At 31.8% G+C, this 20,190-nt stretch overlaps 1 protein-coding gene across 1 annotated transcript; it reads left to right on the top strand.

The window, feature by feature from the left end:
- Positions 1 to 15,657: 15,657 nt before the first annotated feature.
- Positions 15,658 to 19,959, top strand: LOC123545080 (uncharacterized). The gene is made up of 2 exons (XM_045331358.2): positions 15,658 to 15,805; positions 16,924 to 19,959. Exon 2 carries the CDS (start codon positions 16,929 to 16,931, stop codon positions 18,807 to 18,809), a length of 1,881 nt encoding a protein of 626 aa, XP_045187293.2. The 5' UTR covers positions 15,658 to 15,805; positions 16,924 to 16,928; the 3' UTR covers positions 18,810 to 19,959.
- The last annotated feature ends 231 nt before the right edge of the window (positions 19,960 to 20,190 follow it).

Below are 20,190 nucleotides of genomic sequence, written 5' to 3'. Positions count from 1 at the left end.
GGGATGGGATTACTCCCCAACCACAATAAAAAAAGATTTTACATCATTACAGAAATTTTTTTAAGCATCTTTTGATGTGATTTTGAAAGAACATAGTTCTTTTTTTAAGCTTTTTGAGGTTTTTTTGTTTTTTTAAGCATTTTTAGATTTAATTTTTAATTTTAGAAAGAACTATTTCTTTTTTTTTTAAGCACTTTTTGATTGATTTTTTATGATTTTTTTTGGGGAAAAACATAATTTTTTATTTAAATAATAAAAACCATAAATGTAATTGAATTTTTTTAACTTTAAAAGTTTTTAATAAAAATAATATATTCTTTTTTAAATTATTAGATAATTAAAAAAATGTTTCATTTTTCTTTTGTGTTTGATCATAACTTTGAAAAATTTAATTTTCTTTGTTTTTTGTTGAATTTAGCTTCTCCTTTTTTAAATTTTAAATTCATCAAAAAGGGAATAAAAAAGAACTGCTTGTTTCTACTTTATTCCCCTTTTTGGGGACTAAACCGGAAGCATTACATTTTTTTCCTTTGAAATAACCCACTATAGTATCTTCGGTATAAATTTTAAGAACAATGGGGGTTTTCTTATTATTTGTTTTCTTTTACTTTTTTTTTATGATATTATTGAATATTCCCCTTAATTTTTTTTTTCCTTAAAATGGGGATTTTGCCATGATCTTACTGACATTGTGTTCTTGTGAATGTTCTAAAAAGCAATTTTTGGTTGCTGTGCTTTAAATGGTTAAATTTAAAGATGATGCCGATAAGAATTAGAAATTGGTGCTTTATAAAAAAGGAAAACGGACTAAAAAATAATACTTCTTTTTTCAATCTTCTACGCAGTGATCTCCCTTTCCTATAAATAGAGATTTTTGAAGTTTAAGGGAAGAACTCCCGTGTGCAGTTTGACTTTTCTTAAAAGACTCCCATGAAAAAAAGAAAAGCATATTTTGGAAATTATTTTTTTGTAGGTAACAGGAAAAGTTTGGTATATTTGGGTTTTTAAAACTATAATTTCCCCCCCTTTTTTTTTTCAACGCATCTATTTTAGCTGGGTTTTACTTGAAAAATGCCCTAATCCCCTTTAAATAAAAAAACAGTAATTAATTAAAGTTTTTAATTCAAAAGTTTACTTTTTTATAATTTATAATTTCCCCCCAATATGTAGAATTTTACATACCCCACCCTAAGATTAAATGATTTTTAGATGATAATGCATAAGGAGAAAGTCAAACTTGTCCTTTCTGTTTAAATAAAATTTTTAAATTTTTTTTTTATATCTACAAAATGTTAGGGGGGGGGGGTTTTTTGCAACAATTCGGGGGTTTTATTTTCATCCCACCGGGAAATTTTCCCGTAAAAAACCCTCTTTCCACCCCCTAAAAAGAAAAAGTGATATTTGCATTTTCCATATCATCAAACACGTTAAATAAAACCAAAAACTATTTTATAAGCCCAGCCTTTTTGGTTTAAAAAACATTTTAATAACATCTGGGAAACTAGTTTATTTCTTTTTTTTGTTTTAAAATCTTTTTTAATCTACGACATTACCCGATTTCAATTTAAAAGCACCAAAATAGCCCCCCATCATTTTTAAACATTTTTTAAATGAATATATCCGAACGCGGCGATCAAAATACTTCTTATTTTTTTTAAAATGAATGCCAAACTAAAAGGGAAACCTGGTAGTTCCCGTATTAAAACCCCTGTTAATTAAAAAAAAAACTTCACGTTTTTTATTTTCCCGTTCAGAATTATATTCGCAAATTTTTTTTTCATTTCAAAAATTTCTTTAGTAAATCATCAAGCGTTTTTTTTCTCAAACAACAAATTTAACAAAACCTTTTTTTTCTACAAAATTTTTTCTGTTTAAAAAACATTTTTATTTTGTAATTTTTTTAATATAAAATTACTTTAACTTTTTCTTTTTTACTTAAAATTTAAACTAAATCCAATCATTTTTTTTTTTAATTTATCAAAACTTAATCTTTCTTAAAAACCCCCCCCAAACTTTAATTCCCCCCAAAAACCCACAACAAAAACAATTTTTCTTAAATTTTTTTGTCATTAATTGTTTAATTTTCTTTCCGTTTAGTTGATTTTTCAAATAAAAGGTCCCTTATTTTATGTTCTTTTAATTTTTAAAATAAAGCCGTTAAATTTTTTTTTTTTTAAAATAACTTAATCGGATTTTTAAATTATAAAGGGTTGTCAAAACGTACTAATCCAAAATCGAATTTGTTTTTTTAAAATCATCTATTTTTTAATTTAAACTTTTTTATGGTTACTAATGCGGGGTTTATGTTATACCCCTTTTTGGTGCCTTTTCCCGTTTTAGATTTTTATTCTGCAAGTTTTTTTAAATTAAAATTTTAAAAATCTTTCTTTTTAGATATTTAGTTTATTTATTTTTGTTCTGATTTTTAATGTCATATTTTGTAACTTTTTCTCGGTTCAAAATCTTGTCTTTTGTTTTCGGTTTAATCATACTTCTTTTTAATCTGAACTTGGTGTATAACTTTTCAAAATTTGGTTCTAAATATTTTTAGTTTCGTCTGTCAAATCAATTCTCTTCAAGTTTTAAAAGAATCAACCATAGCTTTCATTTCTTCTTCATTTTTCCTTTTAAAATTTAACTATTAATAAGAATTTTTAAAATCTTTTTTTTAATCTTTAAAAATTTTTTTACTTTTGTTTAGTGTTTGTTTTTTTACTTTTAATATTTCAAAATTATAATCATTATTTCCCTTTAATTTTTTAAAAAATAAAACGTCTCAAAAATTTTCTTTGGGTTTTCGGTTTCCCAGGTTATAAGGTTTACCTCCCTATCTAATGCTCTTTCATTGGTTTTGAAGTTTCCTTATTTCGTGTAGATAGATTTCCCATTCTTTTTTTAAATTTTTTGAATTGTTTTTTTTTAGCATAATATTAAATCATATCAAAATTTTAAATTTTTTACGCTGTCAGGTTTTCTTTTTGTTCTATATTATTAAAAAATTCCCCTCTATATTTATTGTTAAAAAAATAGAAATTAAATTTAATTTTAAAAAAATGTATTTAGCTAGACTCTATGAAAATTTACAGCGACTAATTCTTCTTGTTCTGTAATTTTTTTAGTTAAGAAACCCCATCATTTTCTATTTTTTTTTTAAAACTTTTGTTTGTTTTTAGTAGCAAAACATTTAAAACAATATAAAATTTAACTTTACTTAAATTTTGATTCATTTTATCTTAAAAATTCCATCTTTTTACTAGAAAGTTTTTTTTTTAAAAAATTTTTTCGGTTTGTCTATATACAAAAAAAACATATTTTTTATTTTTTGTTTGCGATGATTTGGTTAATATTTTGTTCATTTCAGATATATTTTTCCCTTTTTCTCGGGCTTTTAATAAAAATAATGTGAACAATTTAAATTTTAAAATCTTTTTTGGGGTTTTTTTTAGTAAACTGATTAAATAAATAGCACAACAGTTTTTTTTGGCGTCCCCGAAGAAGTATTTTGTTTTTCATTTTGAAATTTTTTTCCACTACAAAAACATCAATATTACATTTTTGTTTTTTTGATTCAAGTTCTCACAAAGGTTAATTTGGTGGGTCAGTGATATTAGGTATTTTATTTTGGATCCATTTTTTTTTTTCTGCAAAACCATTTAAAAGTTTAATTAAATCCCTTTTTTTAGTTGTTCAGGGTTTTTTGCATACAAGTTAATTTATCATAAAATTTTAAAAAGGTTTTCGAAGTTTTGCATTAATGTTTTTGTTTTCCGCCCCCGAAGCCAATATTAAAAATTTAAAACAGAATCCCGGGTAAAAGGGTAATGTTGTTTAATGTTATTGGGTTTATTTTTTTTTGTATATAATTTGGGAATTTCCCCTTTATTATAATAATCAATCTTAATTATCACATTTTTTACATTTTTTTACTTATCTTCTTTTATATAAAATCAATCAAAAAATTTTGAATAAGAATAAGAAAAAAAATTAGCGGGCAGAAAAATGGGCTCTTGAGAAGAAAAAAGAAAGAAAAAATAAAAAAACTACAAATCGTGATATGTACACTGAAATTTTTAAACCAATTTCTGAAGGAATAGAAATCAAAAAAGAAGAATTATCAGTCAGTTAAAGCATTTCCTGGAAATTTAAAGGAACAGTTAGCCCTTACTGGGGGAGAAAAAAAGTATCAAAATACCAGGGTTTTTCCACAGCTATTCCCAAAAACGCTATCGTTATTTCCCCCCCCAAACATTATAGGGCGGGTGATGAAGATGAAAAATGATAAAGATGATGAAAATAAAAGGGAAGTGATGAGATGATAAAGATTGGTTTGGGGGAAATTTAGATAAAAAAATCGATAAAGATGATTACAGATTGGGAAATTTCCTGATTATGAGGTTAGCAAAAACAAAAAAAAAGATGATTGGTAAAAAAAAGAAAAAAGGGTTATGAAGTTAAAAAAATTACCGTAAAAAAATAAACACAAAAAAGAAAAAACCGGAGAAATAATTTAATTTACAGATGCAGACCATGATGCAGGGGAGTATTTTCGGAGTTAGAAACAGACCAAAAAAAAATTTAAAAAAATGGTAACCCCTTTTCAAAAAAGATTTATGATCAGAGTATTTGGAAAGGGAAAAAGAAAAATTTAAACAAAAACAAAGTTTTTTTAAGAACCCAAGGTTGAATCCATATAAAGTTCACCAAATGGGCAATTGGGAATTTTAATTTTTAATTAAAAAAAACTTTTTGGTCAAAATAAATTAATGCTAAAGTGAATAATGGAAAAGAAGAAAAAATAAAAAAGAAAGTTTGAGATTTGATTAAAAAAATATAACAATAATAAAAAAAAAATTCAATTCATTCTAGAAAAATTTTTAAAGAATTAACAGAAAAAAACAGGTTGCCTATCAATAAAAGATCTATGAAATTAAAAAGTAAATTTGGGGAAGGGTTTTGACGTTTGTCCCTGTAATCCAGAAGAAATTTGGTAATGCTTGGGTTAAATTTTTGGTTCAATTGACGGGAAATAAAATGAAAAAAAAAAATGAAGGGATTTGTATAATTTATGATTTTTAAAAAAAAGATAAATATACAAAACAACATGAAATGTATATAAAATATTTTTTGAATATATAAAGGAACAAAAAAATTTTTGTTAAGTTCTGAAAAAGTTAAAAAAAAGAAAATAATACCCCCATCATTTTCAAACCCATTGGCCCTTTTTTTAATTTAAAATAAAAAAAAACTTATGGTCGGTTTGGATGTTATAAAAGTATGACTTTTCTTGGCATAATATTAGTGATGAATATGAAATAAAAGAATTCGTTATAATAATGGGAAAAATGGAAAGTATCAATTTACAAATGGTTCTACGTTTCCTGATTTAATAAACTAAGGGAAAAATTTTTTAAGTAAAGATGATATGAATTTGATAAATCAACATTGCTCCAATAAGTTTGGAATTTGTTTTTAAATAGTTTTAAGATTTTTATTTCAATTAAAGTAAATTTTTTTTAGATTTTAAAAATGTCAAATTTTTATCACTGCTTGGGTTTGAGAAAAAAGCATTTAGAAATACTGGAAGGGGGAAAACAAACCAAATAACAACTCTGTGGGAAAAATTTACATTCATTTTGATCTTTTTGTAATTATTGTTGTGGTAATTTTAGTGAATTATCATGCTTTTAAATACTGCGATTTAACAAGGCTTTTCCCTTTGAAAAGAACCCCCAAGAGTTGGGTTTCTGAAGTTAATAAAAATTAGATTCAAAAAAAATACATATTACGAATATTTGGTAGAATAATTAATTTTAAGAGGGTTTAAACAAGGTTTTTCACTAATTTTTTAAAAAAAAAAATAAATTTTAGTTTTATAATGTATAAAAAAATTTATGAAAAATAAAGGAATATTTTTTTATGTTGTTGCTAACGGGAGAAGAAATTATACGCGGAACGGTATCTTTTACCTTAACAAAATTGTTTCAAGTGGTTGCATCGCTGGAAAAAAAGTATTAGAAACGCGGAAAAAACAGCACTTGAAAGTGGAACAAAAAAGGTTTGGGAAAGAAATTGGAAAATTTTGCTTTCTAAAAAAATTATTGAAAAAATTTAAAAAAAAAATTCCGGCAGTTGGGGGTTTAATTTTTTAAAGGAATTTAAAAAAAGAATAACATAAAAAAATAAAGGGGGAGGAGGATATTAAAAAGGCAAAATAGATTATTGTCAGGATTGGGGCTTCGGCTCTTATGACTTAGGCTGTGCTGGAACACTTAAAATATTTAAAAAATTAAAATTTTTAAAACAAAATTTTAATTTTAAAAAAAATAAAATAAATTTTTAAAATATTACATGTTAAAAAAACAATATTTTGAAAATACGAAAAATCCCATTCAATTTGATACAGCCCTTTAAAATCTGTCTTGGGGGAAAAATGTTTAAGCAAGAAAAAAAAGGGGTATCACTTTTCAAATTAAAGATAGAAGCCAATCTTGTTTTGGGTTTAAAGGTTATTTTTAAGTAAGCTTTAAAGAAATAAGCTTGGTGGTGGGAAATTTTGCTGATGGGGATGAAAATTTCTTTAATTAATAATCGCTATTAATTTATTTTATTAGTGGTTAAACAAAATGGAAAAATTGTTTATGATTGTTTCAATTTTTAAAAAAGGTAAAATGTAAAGAATCTGGTTGAACTATCTAATGATTTTGTAGAATAACTGGAACAAACGAATTTTATTTATTTAGATATTCGCTACGTGCTGTTGTAATAAAAAAGGTTTTGCTTTTAGGGGAAAGGGTTTAAACAGGGGGGGGGGGGGGGGGGGGGGGGGGGGCGGGGGGGGGGGGGGGGGGGGGGGGGGGGGGGGGGGGGGGGGGGGGGGGGGGGGGGGGGGTTTTTTTTTTTTTTGGGGGGGGGGGGGGGGGGGGGGGGGGGGGGGGGGGGGGGGGGGGGGGGGGGGGGGGGGGGGGGGGGGGGGGGGGGGTGGGGGGGGGGGAGCCCCAGGAGGGTAATTGTAACAAAATTAATTCTAGGGTTTTCCGCTTTGGGTTTTAAATGTTTTGGGGATTAATCAAATTTCTGAAAATTTAAAAAAGCGAGATGGTCAAACTTGGGGAAATGATAAACAACCTGATACACAAAATTAATACAACTTTTAGAATAACGGCTGGTGTAATAAAACCAAACATGTATTTGTTTATTAAAAACGACCTGACAAAAGTAATAATCAACTAATGAATCCGCTTTTATTAGATACATTTAAACTAAATGTTGATAATAATGATTGCATTTTAAGCTCTTGTCGTCTTGAAGTTGGTAATGGTGTTTTTATCAGAAACAGAATACACAAGTATACAAGAATATATGCAAATTGTAATTAATTATTATTATAAACAAAATAACAAAACTACTGAAGTCTCTAAATAGATTAATTTTCAAAGTTTGTTTGGATTTGTCATTTAACTTGGAATATAAAAAGGAAGTAATAACAGAAAAATCCTAAAAAAATTACATTAACAGTTAAAATAAATACACTTCCCACTGCAAGATATCGTATTACGCAATTGTATTGTATGGGGAAACAGTTGAAATAAATACTATTGGAAATGAACTGTTACTTTTTAAATGAAATAAAATTAAAATAAATATAAAGTATATAATGTCATAAAAATTATATTGATATAGGGTTGTCTTACAGACGGACAAAAGAAAATTAGCTAAAGATTTAATAATAAAACTTCATATAATTTAGATTAAACATGAACAATTACGTGGAAATTCCCTTTACTATTAACAAAAACACAAATTAATCAAATTGAAAAGTCTATTAGAAATAAAAAGGGGATTAGAAATTACAATTTCAAAAAAACAAATGTCCAGTCAAGGCCAAAATGGTGGATTTTTAGGAGCTTTGACGGTTTGTTAGGAAAAAAAAATTCTTCCAATGGCAGCAAAAATAGCTCCAAAATATTAGCCCCTTGGTATCGGTGCTTTATCAGGACTTGCCAAATACTGGGGTTAGTAAGTTACTTTGGGGAAAGGCATGATTTCAGTAGCTAATGATAAGAGAAATATGATAATACCATATGTTTCACCTAATCAAAAAAGACAATTAATGGGTTATGGTATAATTAAATTAACACAAAAACAGAAACAAGACGGTGGGTTTTTAGGCATGTTGGCTGCTAGTCTTGGAATACCTTTAATTACATCTTTGTTAAGTGGTAAGGGATATGGTCAGGGTATACAGATTGATTCTCAACGGAGACCGTACAGACGAATTCCCATATTAAAAAAAAAAAATTATAAACAAACCAATTTCTAACTTTGAAATAGAACAATGGGCAAAACAATTAAAATTAAAAACTTTAAAGGAATATTTAGTAGAAATAATTTTTAGGTAATATAAAATAAAAACGAATGTGGAATAATCAATTTAGACGACTCGTTGGACCTGGAACGCATTGGGTTTGTTATTTAAAAAATATGTGTTTCGACCCATTTGGACTTCCTCCACCAAAAGAGGTAATTAAATATTTACCAAATATAAAATACAACAATGTTCAATATCAAGACAAAACAAGTACACTCTGTGGATATTATTGTTTATTTTTCATAAAAATGTTACAAGATAAAGTACCGTTGTATGATTTATTGTATAAAATACTAAAAGTTAACAATCAAAGAGCAAACGAACAAACAATTATAAATTATTTTAATAGGTTTGTTTAAAAATATATATGTTTTAATTAAAAAGTTGTTGTTTTAAATTAAAAAGTTGTTTTTAAAAAAATAATTTATAAAAATTGTTGATTTTGAATTAAAAGGTTGTTTTTAAAAAAATATAATTTATAAAAATTGTTGATTTTAAATTAAAAAGTTGTTTTAAAAAAAAATATAATTTTAAAAAATTGTTGATTTTATAAATTATATTTTTTTTTAATTAAATTTAAAAAGTGCACCAGAATAGACAATATCTATACTACTGTTATCAATATTCTAAACATGTTTTTTTTTAATTACCAAGCTACCTATCCTCTTTCTCTTGACATGTTAAAAACAAATTTACTCCACACTGTAACAGTATACAGAACTTACTCAATATTGATCTGCAGCCAGCATTGGCCTGCGGATAGGCATGCAGGTCTTCCAGTTTCTTTTCTCCTTTTGTTCCTTTCAGGGAATACAATGACCCAACCTTATTGGATCCTGTAAAACTCATCATCAGACGACATGTGGTGTCAACATCTTTGCTACCGAATTGCAATAATATTGGGACTGTAAAAGGAACAAAACAGTTAAACTGTTGTAAATATGTAGGTCAATCAGTTCTACAGCAATCGTATTTACAAAAGTAGATCGCATTATAAGAACAAGACAGTACTCATTGAATAAACTTTTTATGCCATTAATGGCATCAAATGATTCAATTTCAGTCATTAAATCTTCAAAATTTAAATAACTAGAGCTATCATGAAGGTGATGAAAACCTTCATATCGTACGGCACCTAAATTGCTTATTTTCTGAAGACACTGACTTTAAAAAGTATCTCAAGTCAAGGTGAAGGTCAAAGTTACATGTAAATGCACGTTTTCCTTGCGCTCATGATGGTGATGTGCATGTAAAATTATTTGAAAATTTAGAGAGCAGTTTAGGAGACCTAACTGTAGATGGACAGACTGATGTGACTCCCATATATAGCCATGATACTAGATCTCTAGGTATGACGTACTTAAGAATTTACATCATGCAAAGTTTGGTATCTACATGCATTTATATCGTCTCTCATGTCTCACTTGACATGAGGATCATACCAATTAAGGTATTCGCCACCTCTCCGTGTCAACAGGCCTGAAGATTGATAAAGAAACATGAGATAGCTTTCAGATTTGAATTGGTTTTACTATGTATGACATACTTAAATATTTACATCATGCAAGTCTTGGTATCTACATGCATTTGTACCACATCTCCTAATCTATCCTACTTGGCATGAGGATCGTAACATTTAAGGTATTCGCCAACTCTCCATGTAAACAGGCCTGAGGATTGACAAAGAAATACGAGATATCTTTCAGATTTGAATTGATTTTTACGACGTATGACAAACTTAGGCATTTACATCCTGCAAGTCTTGGTATCTACATGCATTTGTACCACCTCTCCTGCCCTACCTGGCATGAGGATCGAACCATTTAAGGTATTTGCCACCTCTCCATGTAAACAGGCCTGAGGATTGACAAAGAAACACGAGATATCTTTCAGATTTGAGTTGGTTTTTACGACGTATGACAAACTTAGGCATTTACATCCTGCAAGTCTTGGTATCTACATGCATTTGTACCACCTCTCCTGTCCTACTTGGCATGAGGATCGAACCATTTAAGGTATTTGCCACCTCTCCATGTAAACAGGCCTGAGGATTGACAAAGAAACATGAGATAGCTTTCAGATTTGAATTAAATTGGTATTTTTAACCTATACTGTGTTGGTGTGCCGTAAAACCTAAATAAATTAATTATTTTTTACTATATTGTATGAAGTACTTAAGTATTTCCCATCTGCAAGTCTTGGTATCTACATGCATTTGTACCACCTCTTCTCAGTCCTACTTTGCACAAGGATCATACCATTTTACGGTACATTGTATTTGCCACCTCTCCATGTAAACATGCCCGAGGATTGACAAAAGAAACATGTAAATAGCTTTCAGACTTGAATTAGTTTACTATGTCATACTAAGTAGCGACATGCAAATCTTGGTATCTACATGCATTTGTACCACCTCTCCTGTCCTACTTGGCATGAGGATCGGACCAATTAAGGTATTCGCCACCTCTCCATGTAAACAGGCCTGAGGATTGACAAAGAAACATGAGATATCTTCCAGATTTGAATTGGTTTTACTATAGCTTTCAGACTTGAATTAGTTTACTATGATATACTAAGTAGTAACATGCAAATGTTGGTATTCTACATGCTTTGTACCATCTCTCCTGTCCTACTTGGCATGAGGATCGGACAATTAAGGTATTCGCCACCTCTCCATGTAAACAGGCCTGAGGATTGACAAAGACACACGAGATATCTTCCAGATTTGAATTGGTTTTACTGTAGCTTTCAGACTTGAATTTAGTTTACAATGACATACTAAGTAGTGACATGCAAATATTGGTATCTACATGCATTTGTACCACCTCTCCTGTCCTACTTGGCATGAGGATTGGACCAGTTAAGGTATTCACCACCTCTCCATGTAAACAGGCTTGAGGATTGACAAAGAAACATGAGATATCTTCCAGATTTGAATTGGTTTTACTATGTATGACGTACTTAGGTATTACATTATGCAAGTCTTGGTATCTACATGCATATGTACCACCTCTCCTGTCCTACTTGGCATGAGGATCGAACCATTTAAGGTATCTGCCACCTCTCCATGTAAACAGGTCTGAGGATTGACAAAGGAACATGAGATAGCTTTCAGACTTGAATTAGTTTACTATGTTCGATGCACCTAGAATTGACATGCAAGTTTCGGTATTTACATGCATTTGTATGACCTCTCCTGTCCCACTTGGCATGAGGATCATACCTTTAAGGTATTCGCCCCCCTCTCCATGTAAAAAGGCCTGAAGATTTACAAAGAAACCGGACTTAGATTTCAACACTAGAATGAGTCTATAATATGACCTTAGTACTGACATGCAAGTCTTCGTATCTACATGCACGATTAAAGTAAATCTGTAGTATGTATTCCACAAAAGTTTTGTTTGTAGACGAGTATCGACATCTATATTTTTTCAGTAAATAACTGGTATCATTACTTATTCATTAGGAAATCTATTACGCGATGGTTTAGAAAATCCTTGAGGATTTGCTAGCCGTCTGGTAAAGGGATCTCAGATCGGCTAAATCTCAGACTAGGCATTCGGAAACCCGGACGGCTAGACACATCCTTGTTTGTTAATTTTATTAATTCAATCAGGTTTTCTGAAAATTTATTTTCATAAGTACGCAGCTTATCTGAAGCTCTGATTTAATACTTAAATAGTTAAAAATAAAAATATAATCTGAAAGTAGATCCCTTGGAAGCACCGAGAAAAAAACAATTTTAACAAACAGTGAAAATTGCAGACTCAGTTTGATTGAGTCTGTTCATGAGCAGTTATGGATAATGCAACACTGCCCACGCCCCCTATCACCAGCTTAAGCAGTATTCAATCTTCAAATCTAAATCAGTAAATGAGTTGAAATCAATGATCCCAAAGGACCTGAAAATATATCAGCACTGAAATGAAGTTGGGGCAACTTTTTTATGGCCGCCACACAGCACTTAACAAATCAAATCAATATTTATTTTATTGTCTGTAGATAAAAAAACATTGTGCTGTTGTGCTGTAAATATAATCTGAAAAGTAGATCCGGTGAAAGCACTGAAAGACTTCGAAACAGAAATTAAATAGTTGCGGACGCATTGGTCGAAAGGGCTAAGATGCTTTCCTACGGAAGTGAAGGCCCCTGGTTCGAATCCTGGCTACTCCCACTGCGGTGTGTCCTTGGGCAAGGCACTTTTATCACGATTGCCTCTGTCGACCCAGCTGTAAATGGGTACCAGCAAATTGCAGGGGGTGAGGTATAATTGGTTTTAACTGTTCTTAATATAGGGTCGCAGAAAAGCTCTAGAGAGCTTATGTTAATTGTTTCACCAAGCGACGGTAAATAAAACTTACCTTTACCAGTGCTGAATATTATATGGAAAGTTTCTTGTTTAACAGAAGTCGGTGGGGTAGGGCAGCAATTTGCATTCTTTTTTTTTTCTTTACAGAAACTATACTTTAGGGTTTTTACTGAATAAATTTCATGTTGCTGTTAACGAACACATATGTAGGTTATTTGATCTGCAACAAAATCTTGACTTGGCCCAAATCTTGGGATAACTTAAATTTGCGCCAAAATGAATTTAAGAATTATCAAGATAGATCAGAGTAATTTTATGTACTTACTCAGTCTTACGTAAATTACCAGATATATCGATAGTTAATTGAAAGGAGATTTTATTCAGTTGTTCTAATGTGTAAAAGTATCACCGAAAGACACCAAAAATACTGGACATTCCTTTTGTAAACATCGGCGCGCATGCAGATATTCAGGTCTCAGTATATCCGAATTAACGTTTCTTTTTAAGAAGGAGATACTCAAAGTAAATTTACGAAAAAATATTTAAGTTCAATGATATTACAGTATATTCGACAACTTAAATTAAAATAAACGAAATTATAAATGCAAAATATAGATTCGAACCTATCGCTACGAAGTCAGCTTTACATAATGAAATACTACAACAACAACAACAACAACAAAATATTGACACTAAAATAACCTAATTTATTTCAAGAAACAAGCTTATTTTTCAGAAGTTTGAAGTTCAGGTCATCAGTATTTCTGATGTACCCTCATAAATACATAATTTGCTTAAGCGTAGGTCCCAGGTATGATAGGGCGGGGGTGGGGTGGGGGGCCGGGGGCATATTCTTCTAAAAATTGACACTCCGTAGTAATATTCGGGAACTTGTACAGTATATTTCTCCTTTGAGCTGAACTGCTCTTTAGAAGAAGCTCAATTCTATCCGAAAATTTAAACATCTTTCGGTCAATAAATTTAATTAAAGATTTGGTGTATTTGATTCATGTATCGATATCTGAATTACAGTTTAGTCAAAACTGCAGGGTTTAAAAACTTAGAAATGCATATGAAGGTTTCTTTGTGGGATTTTCTGTCAATATTGACAACTTTGAATTTTTGGAAATGTGAAAAAAATAAAGTGATCCATCTGTATAAAATAATTTCTATGTTTTTAATCTAGATCTACATGCTAATGTAATGAGTAAAAAATTTCTTTTTAACTTGCAGTTATGATTAAATTGAAATTTTTAACAGATCTCATACAACCAGTCTATATAAATTTATACTGAAAAATCTTCTGGACTTTATATGGATTGTACATATATTTACAGAATATCTATAAAAAAAGGAGAAAATTCTAGACCTGCTACAGCATATGCTGTACAAATTACCTATATAATTGGCAATGTTTTGCGGCAAAAGGGGGAGTGGTGGTGTTGGAGACAAGGTGCCGGCTGCTTACCACGGAGACGTGGGTTTGAACCCTTATAATGGGTCATGACAGTTAACGTCCTCATTAAACGCCATTCCAACGAAGGTTTTCCCGGATACGGACTCAAAGCTTTATTTTTCACAATCGAGCGAAAAAATTAGTATATAGGGAGTAGCAAAGCAGTTTGTGTATGAGGCAGTTGACAGCTGCTGAGCAGGCGACCTCGGTAGCTCCATAGTAGGCAGGCTTTTCTAGGCAACTGTCAGTTTTGAATATACTTTCATAACTACTCTTTCACTGAAAATTGGCAACATTGTAAAAACGTTAATATAACGTTACCTTAACCAACGTTGTGATTCAAACTTGAGTAAAACGTTGTGACAACGTTACTTAACAAACGTTTTGACAACGTTCAGCACTGTTACGTACACAACGTTGTAGCCCAACGTTTGCACAACGTTGTACTAACGTTGTAGATTTTACAAGATTCAGATAAAAACTCAGTGTGTCTTTTTATAGGGTCTTTTCAGTACATTCACACATTGCTTGCATAGGGCTTTCTCCTATACATTTCAAATCACTACTTTGAATAGTTCTCAACGTTGTTACAACGTTGTCACAACGTTGTAAAATAACACAACTAACATACAACTAAATCACAACGTTGTCTTAACGTTGTGTGTTTGCTGGGTATATGGAACGAACAGCAAATAACGAACATAGTTGTGATAGGGCACCTAAAGTATTGGAACACAGTTGTGTTACTTAACTTATTTTCTTCTAATTTTTTTCACATAAACGTAATGTCTCCTTTACCTGTATATGCCGTAATAAAGAAAAATGTATATTTCCATATGTACAAACGTTCGCTATTCTTAAAAGCTCAATGTTATTATTTTTAGATTACAGATGTTGCAACTGTTATATCAACCCTTTAGTGTTAACCCTACTTTTTCAATCAATCACAACCAAACATTTTCAAAATCTAAAATATTCATTCCTGTACAGTCTATAACAGATCAACTTCTAAATCATTCAACGTGTTATCAAGAGGCCAGACCTGTTTAGAACTGCATAGAAAAAGTAAAAGGAGTCCGCAATATATAGTTACTGTTTTAACGCATATCTGTTTAGACTCATAAAAGCATCTGGATATAATATTATTGCTGCACTGAAAATATTTCTAAGATATAAATGTGGATATATTTCAAATGAAAATGTATGGAACCACTTGTTTAGCAATGTTTTTATCATTCATAGTTTCTACTGCATAATTCATAACTGAAAGCAAAGCACGAATGCTATTAGCAAAAGAATGAAATCAATTCCCATATGGGCATTCCATCTCTCCATTCAGTCCAGTTCAATATTTTATTTGTTGCCGGTAAACATAATAACATTACAATCATAAGCTACGTACAGCTTTGACCGACCTCTACTTTGCTACTGAATGCATCATTCTCATGCAGACTTTGTTTGAGCTTGAATACACTCGGTGCATAAAAGGCTACCTCGTCAAAGTTTTAGTGTGTATTACTGCTACAAAAAGAATATTCTCCCCGTGATTGATCAATTTACGATACCTGATAAAGTTTTATCTATGCGAAACCGAAACAAGAAGATATTTAGAACAAATACCTGCATGAGATTGATATTGTGGCGTCCTCTGTCTTTGAGAGCATATTACCAGGTAAGCGATAAATATGTTTTATATTTACCATGATTTCGTTAAAAATCTCTATTGTTATTCAGAAAATGTATACATTTATCAATTTCTGATGGGTAGACAGGGTTAGTTGTCATCCCGAAAGCTGGGCAATTATTGATCTGGATAGAACTATAAATCTGGAAAGAACTTGGTCAGTAGCAAAGAGATGCAAAATGTAGAATGATTTTGTTCAACATGTTAAAAGACACTGCGATGTTTGACTCGTTTTCGTATACAGTAATATCACGGATACTATAGAGAAGAAAAAAAATCGCCTTACTCTTAAAGTGCTCTAAATGCCATATACCGAGATGGTATATGTAAATCTCATAAAGAAGAGGAGCAGTGGGCTAGTGAGTAAGGTGTCGGCCACTCAACCCGGGGTTCGTGGGTTCGAGCCCCGCTGGGGTCACGACCACGCCTTCTCATATGACACCAGTACTGGTATTTTCCAGGAAGCGGACTCGAGAGTGGTTTAAATAAGCTTAATAAGCTTTCATCACAACAGAACTAAATATATTTGTATGAACTTAACTATAAGAAGTTTTGGCCTCGTATATTCAAAATTGCTTATTATAAGAATGATCTATCTCCTCTTAGCCATTCCAATTATTGTTAAGTTTACTCCTACATTGAGCTATGTCCATATTAACTTACTTTTAAAGTTAGTTATGTCTAACAAAAGGGGTATGCGATTTGAATAAAAATACAAATGTAGCAAAAGAAACATTGGATTTAGCTCGAAAGTAGAACACATTGCAGTAAAGTAAACCAGGTTTTAAAAAATGTTGAATATTTACTGATTTATTTGGTTTTGATAGAAGTTGAGATGTGAAGTAGAGAATATTAGATTAATACAAAACTTCCCCTGGTATAACCTGCCATTTTGAATTATTCATGAAAATCATACAGCGCTTCTACAGATTTTTAATTTCTGAAAATGGACAGAATATGACTTTGAAACTTTGACCTTCACGCTTTTGAAATGGATAAAATTGAGATTACTAGAATACAATTTTGATAAATTTTGATAGGATTTCATCTTATCATCTCATTAAAACAGAGAAGAGGGCTTAAGCAAACTGATAAATATATTTCAGGAAGGATGTTCCGTGTCCCTTCTTACTACCGCAATATATCACTGCGGTTGTCTCAAACTCTTGATGACATCGGCGTTACCGAAAGAATAGTGAAGAAAAGGCGGAGAGCAAAATTAATAGAAGAAAACATTGCACTGATCATCAGTAGACTAACCGATGACCAACATTCCTATTATTATTTGGGAAGTCAGTGTGAAGGCACGGCAACAACAGGGCTTATGTCAGACATGGATACTCTTGTCTGTTTAGAGGATCACAACGTGATCCAGGACTGGAGCGAATGGATCCCAGGTTCACATAATCTAATGATGATCCAAGATGCAGCATCCTCGCCTGGGTATTGCTTTCTACAGTGTCTTAAACCTTGGGTACCACTCCCGGATACTGCGGAACACGAGCATATCGCTGTAGCAGATACACATGGGAGGATATTATACAAGAACACATTCCTTGACACAGTTCTTCCCGAAGGCGAATGTCGGCAAGGCCCATCAATACCAAGGCAAGGTGGAACTGATTCACTCGATACGGACACGGTTCTTGCTTTCCCCTGCCGATCGTGCCCACAAGCGTTTAGAAAATGGCTAGACCATCAAGAATTAGGATGGCCGACAGTAGAAATGAAAAAACATGCAGAACACTGCAGATGCTTTGTTGTAGCTGTAGGCAGTAAGGTCGGTGAAAATGTAGAGTTTGAATGGAGGATCTCTGCGGGTATTGCAGAAAGACATTTGATGCTAAACTTAAATATAACTCAAGTAAGATGTTATGTCTTAATGAAAATGATTATTAAAACTTACATCAATTCTCGCTACGAAGGTTCCATTTCAAGTTACATGTGCAAAACAGTTTTACTGCACTGTATAAAGTGTAAGTACTCAAATATATGGCGGGAGAGTAACATTTTAAACTGTTTATCGTACTGTTTACGTACATTGTTTGAATGCTTATCGTCTGAAAACTGTCCGCAATTCATTGTAAATGAAAACAACCTGATGGCTGGAAGATATTCGGTTGAAACTAAAGGTAATTTGCTTCGACTGATGTCAAACGTGATACAAGACTGCGGGAGAATACTTCTTGGGATTCAGATAGATGGAACTGGCCAACGCATGCAGAATAAACTGAACATTATACATCAAGTTCAAAACGATTTGGACGATTCAGTTAAAACCAAAAGGCTTATTGCAGGCGCTTTGATAAGAGATACTGCTCTCTCTATCTTCAACTGGCATACTTCTGCCTTAGATATCGTAGCGCAGGTAGGTTTTGAAGGAGGACTGCAATTTTTACTCGAGAACGTATGTAAGGCAGCAAGTTACACTAAAGAAGATATGGAAAAAGCAGCATGCAGATTACTAGTGCCTCTGCACTGTGCATTATTGGGGTCATTGTTGGCATCATACAATATTCAACACTTCAAAACTGTATCTCCCCAAGCACTTGCTTGTATTTTGGCAGGATTCAATTCTGATGTCGCATCCAGCAAACTCAAATACGCCTCTGTGTTCTACTGCACTGGGGATATGGAAAGAGCAGCATTAGTGCTTAGGGACATTGAAAATCAGTACAACACAGCAGTTGTTGAACCTATGTGTGGATGCTACAAACATTTCATACCTGCGTTCAGTGAAAGCTTCTGTACAGCCTGCTATGACGGAGATGAAGAATCAATCAGGGAAATAGTAGCTTTCTGCGTGAGATATTTGCCATATGAAATACAATGCGTTCCACTAGAACTTCAGTATGAAATGTTCCGCTCTACTCAAGAGGAACTACTTGAAAGAGAGGAAAGTGAGAACTGGATGGACTGGGCTGTCGTAGATGCCCTGCCTTTCATGTATTTTTTACAATACAAAACCTATGGGTCTCTGCAGAGAACATAGGATCAACAGCGCGCACTCGACAACCTAAGGATGGCTATTGAAAAGGAAGCAAATCTTGGCCATAGGGAAGCAGCTTTAAATCTTCTAGGACAATGTTTGGAACAACAGAACAAACCTGATGATGCTTTAAACTGTTATATGTCGTCCTTGAAAATAAGGGGAAGGAATAATGCAGCAGGACTTCACATCTGTAAACTTTTGGCAAACACAGTCAGAGTGTTGTATCTCATTAAATAAAGTACAAGTTAAGTTGAAGCTGTACAGATCAATTCATCTAAACGTGTGACAAGGACTTTTCTCCAGTACGTTAGCAATACACCGGGTACGTTAAGAACTGTATATTCGCAAAGAGCTAGGCTAAATTAGCTGGACAGGCCTTATCTAATAGGACATCTCTCTCTCTCTCTCTCTCTCTCTCTCTCTCTCTCTCTCTCTCTCTCTCTCTGTAAAGCACCTTTGAAATTGGTAATCGTGAAAAAGGGCGCTAAATAAATATGGGTATAATAATAAATAATTTTTAAAACGTTTACATTAAAGAAATTTCATAATAAATAATAAAATATACATTTTCAATAGGGATCTAACTCTTTGTAATGGGTCTTTCTACTCCTTAAATATTTCAGAATATATGAAAACTAAAAAATGTCATAAAAGTTGCTCAAATGTGATTAACCACTAAGTATATTTGTAGAAATATACTGATAACCTGTAAGCTTTTCTTCTAATTTATGTTTATGCATTTGGTTGCAAAGGACATTAATTTCCTGCAAATAACCAGAAAAGTTCTGCATATCAGCAATCTGTGAAAATGTTCTTTGACCAGTCAAATTGCAGCATTTCTGGTGTTTGTTTGTACAGATGGGCTTATAAGTTATTTAGTTTTTTTGAATGTACCAGATCTTTTTGGAAAGGCAATTATCTGGACATTTAGAGCTCATTTTAGGAATAGATATTGTATAATAAATTAGAACTGGAGTCCTGTGAGAATTGTACTTGCCTATGAATATACTGGAATTTATTGAATTATTTGGGATAGAGTCTTATGCAAAGTGTGATTTCCTTACAATATTACGAAACTGCAGAATGTGTATGAAATAATATTTTGTGAGTGTTTTAGTATCAAAACAGTCGTTATGAATGTTTGTTTATATGTGAATGATTATAATAGATTTTAAAACCTTATTCTTAACTTGTCAATTCCTAACTTATTCTTGTGTCTTTAACATGTGTCGAATATTCTAATATTAAATCAAAGTGGCGACGCTTAAATATTTTCCTGTTAAGCCCACAGTAAAATGCATTTATCCCAAGCAACTTTAGTAGAAATGAATTTACTACTTGTATTGTTCAGTTCCTCTAAGTCATCTTTCAATTTGTCCAG

The sequence above is a fragment of the Mercenaria mercenaria genome, chromosome 1 (assembly GCF_021730395.1).
Source record: "Mercenaria mercenaria strain notata chromosome 1, MADL_Memer_1, whole genome shotgun sequence".
Lineage (NCBI taxonomy): Eukaryota > Metazoa > Mollusca > Bivalvia > Venerida > Veneridae > Mercenaria > Mercenaria mercenaria.
This window is presented reverse-complemented; position numbering and strand designations above follow the sequence as displayed.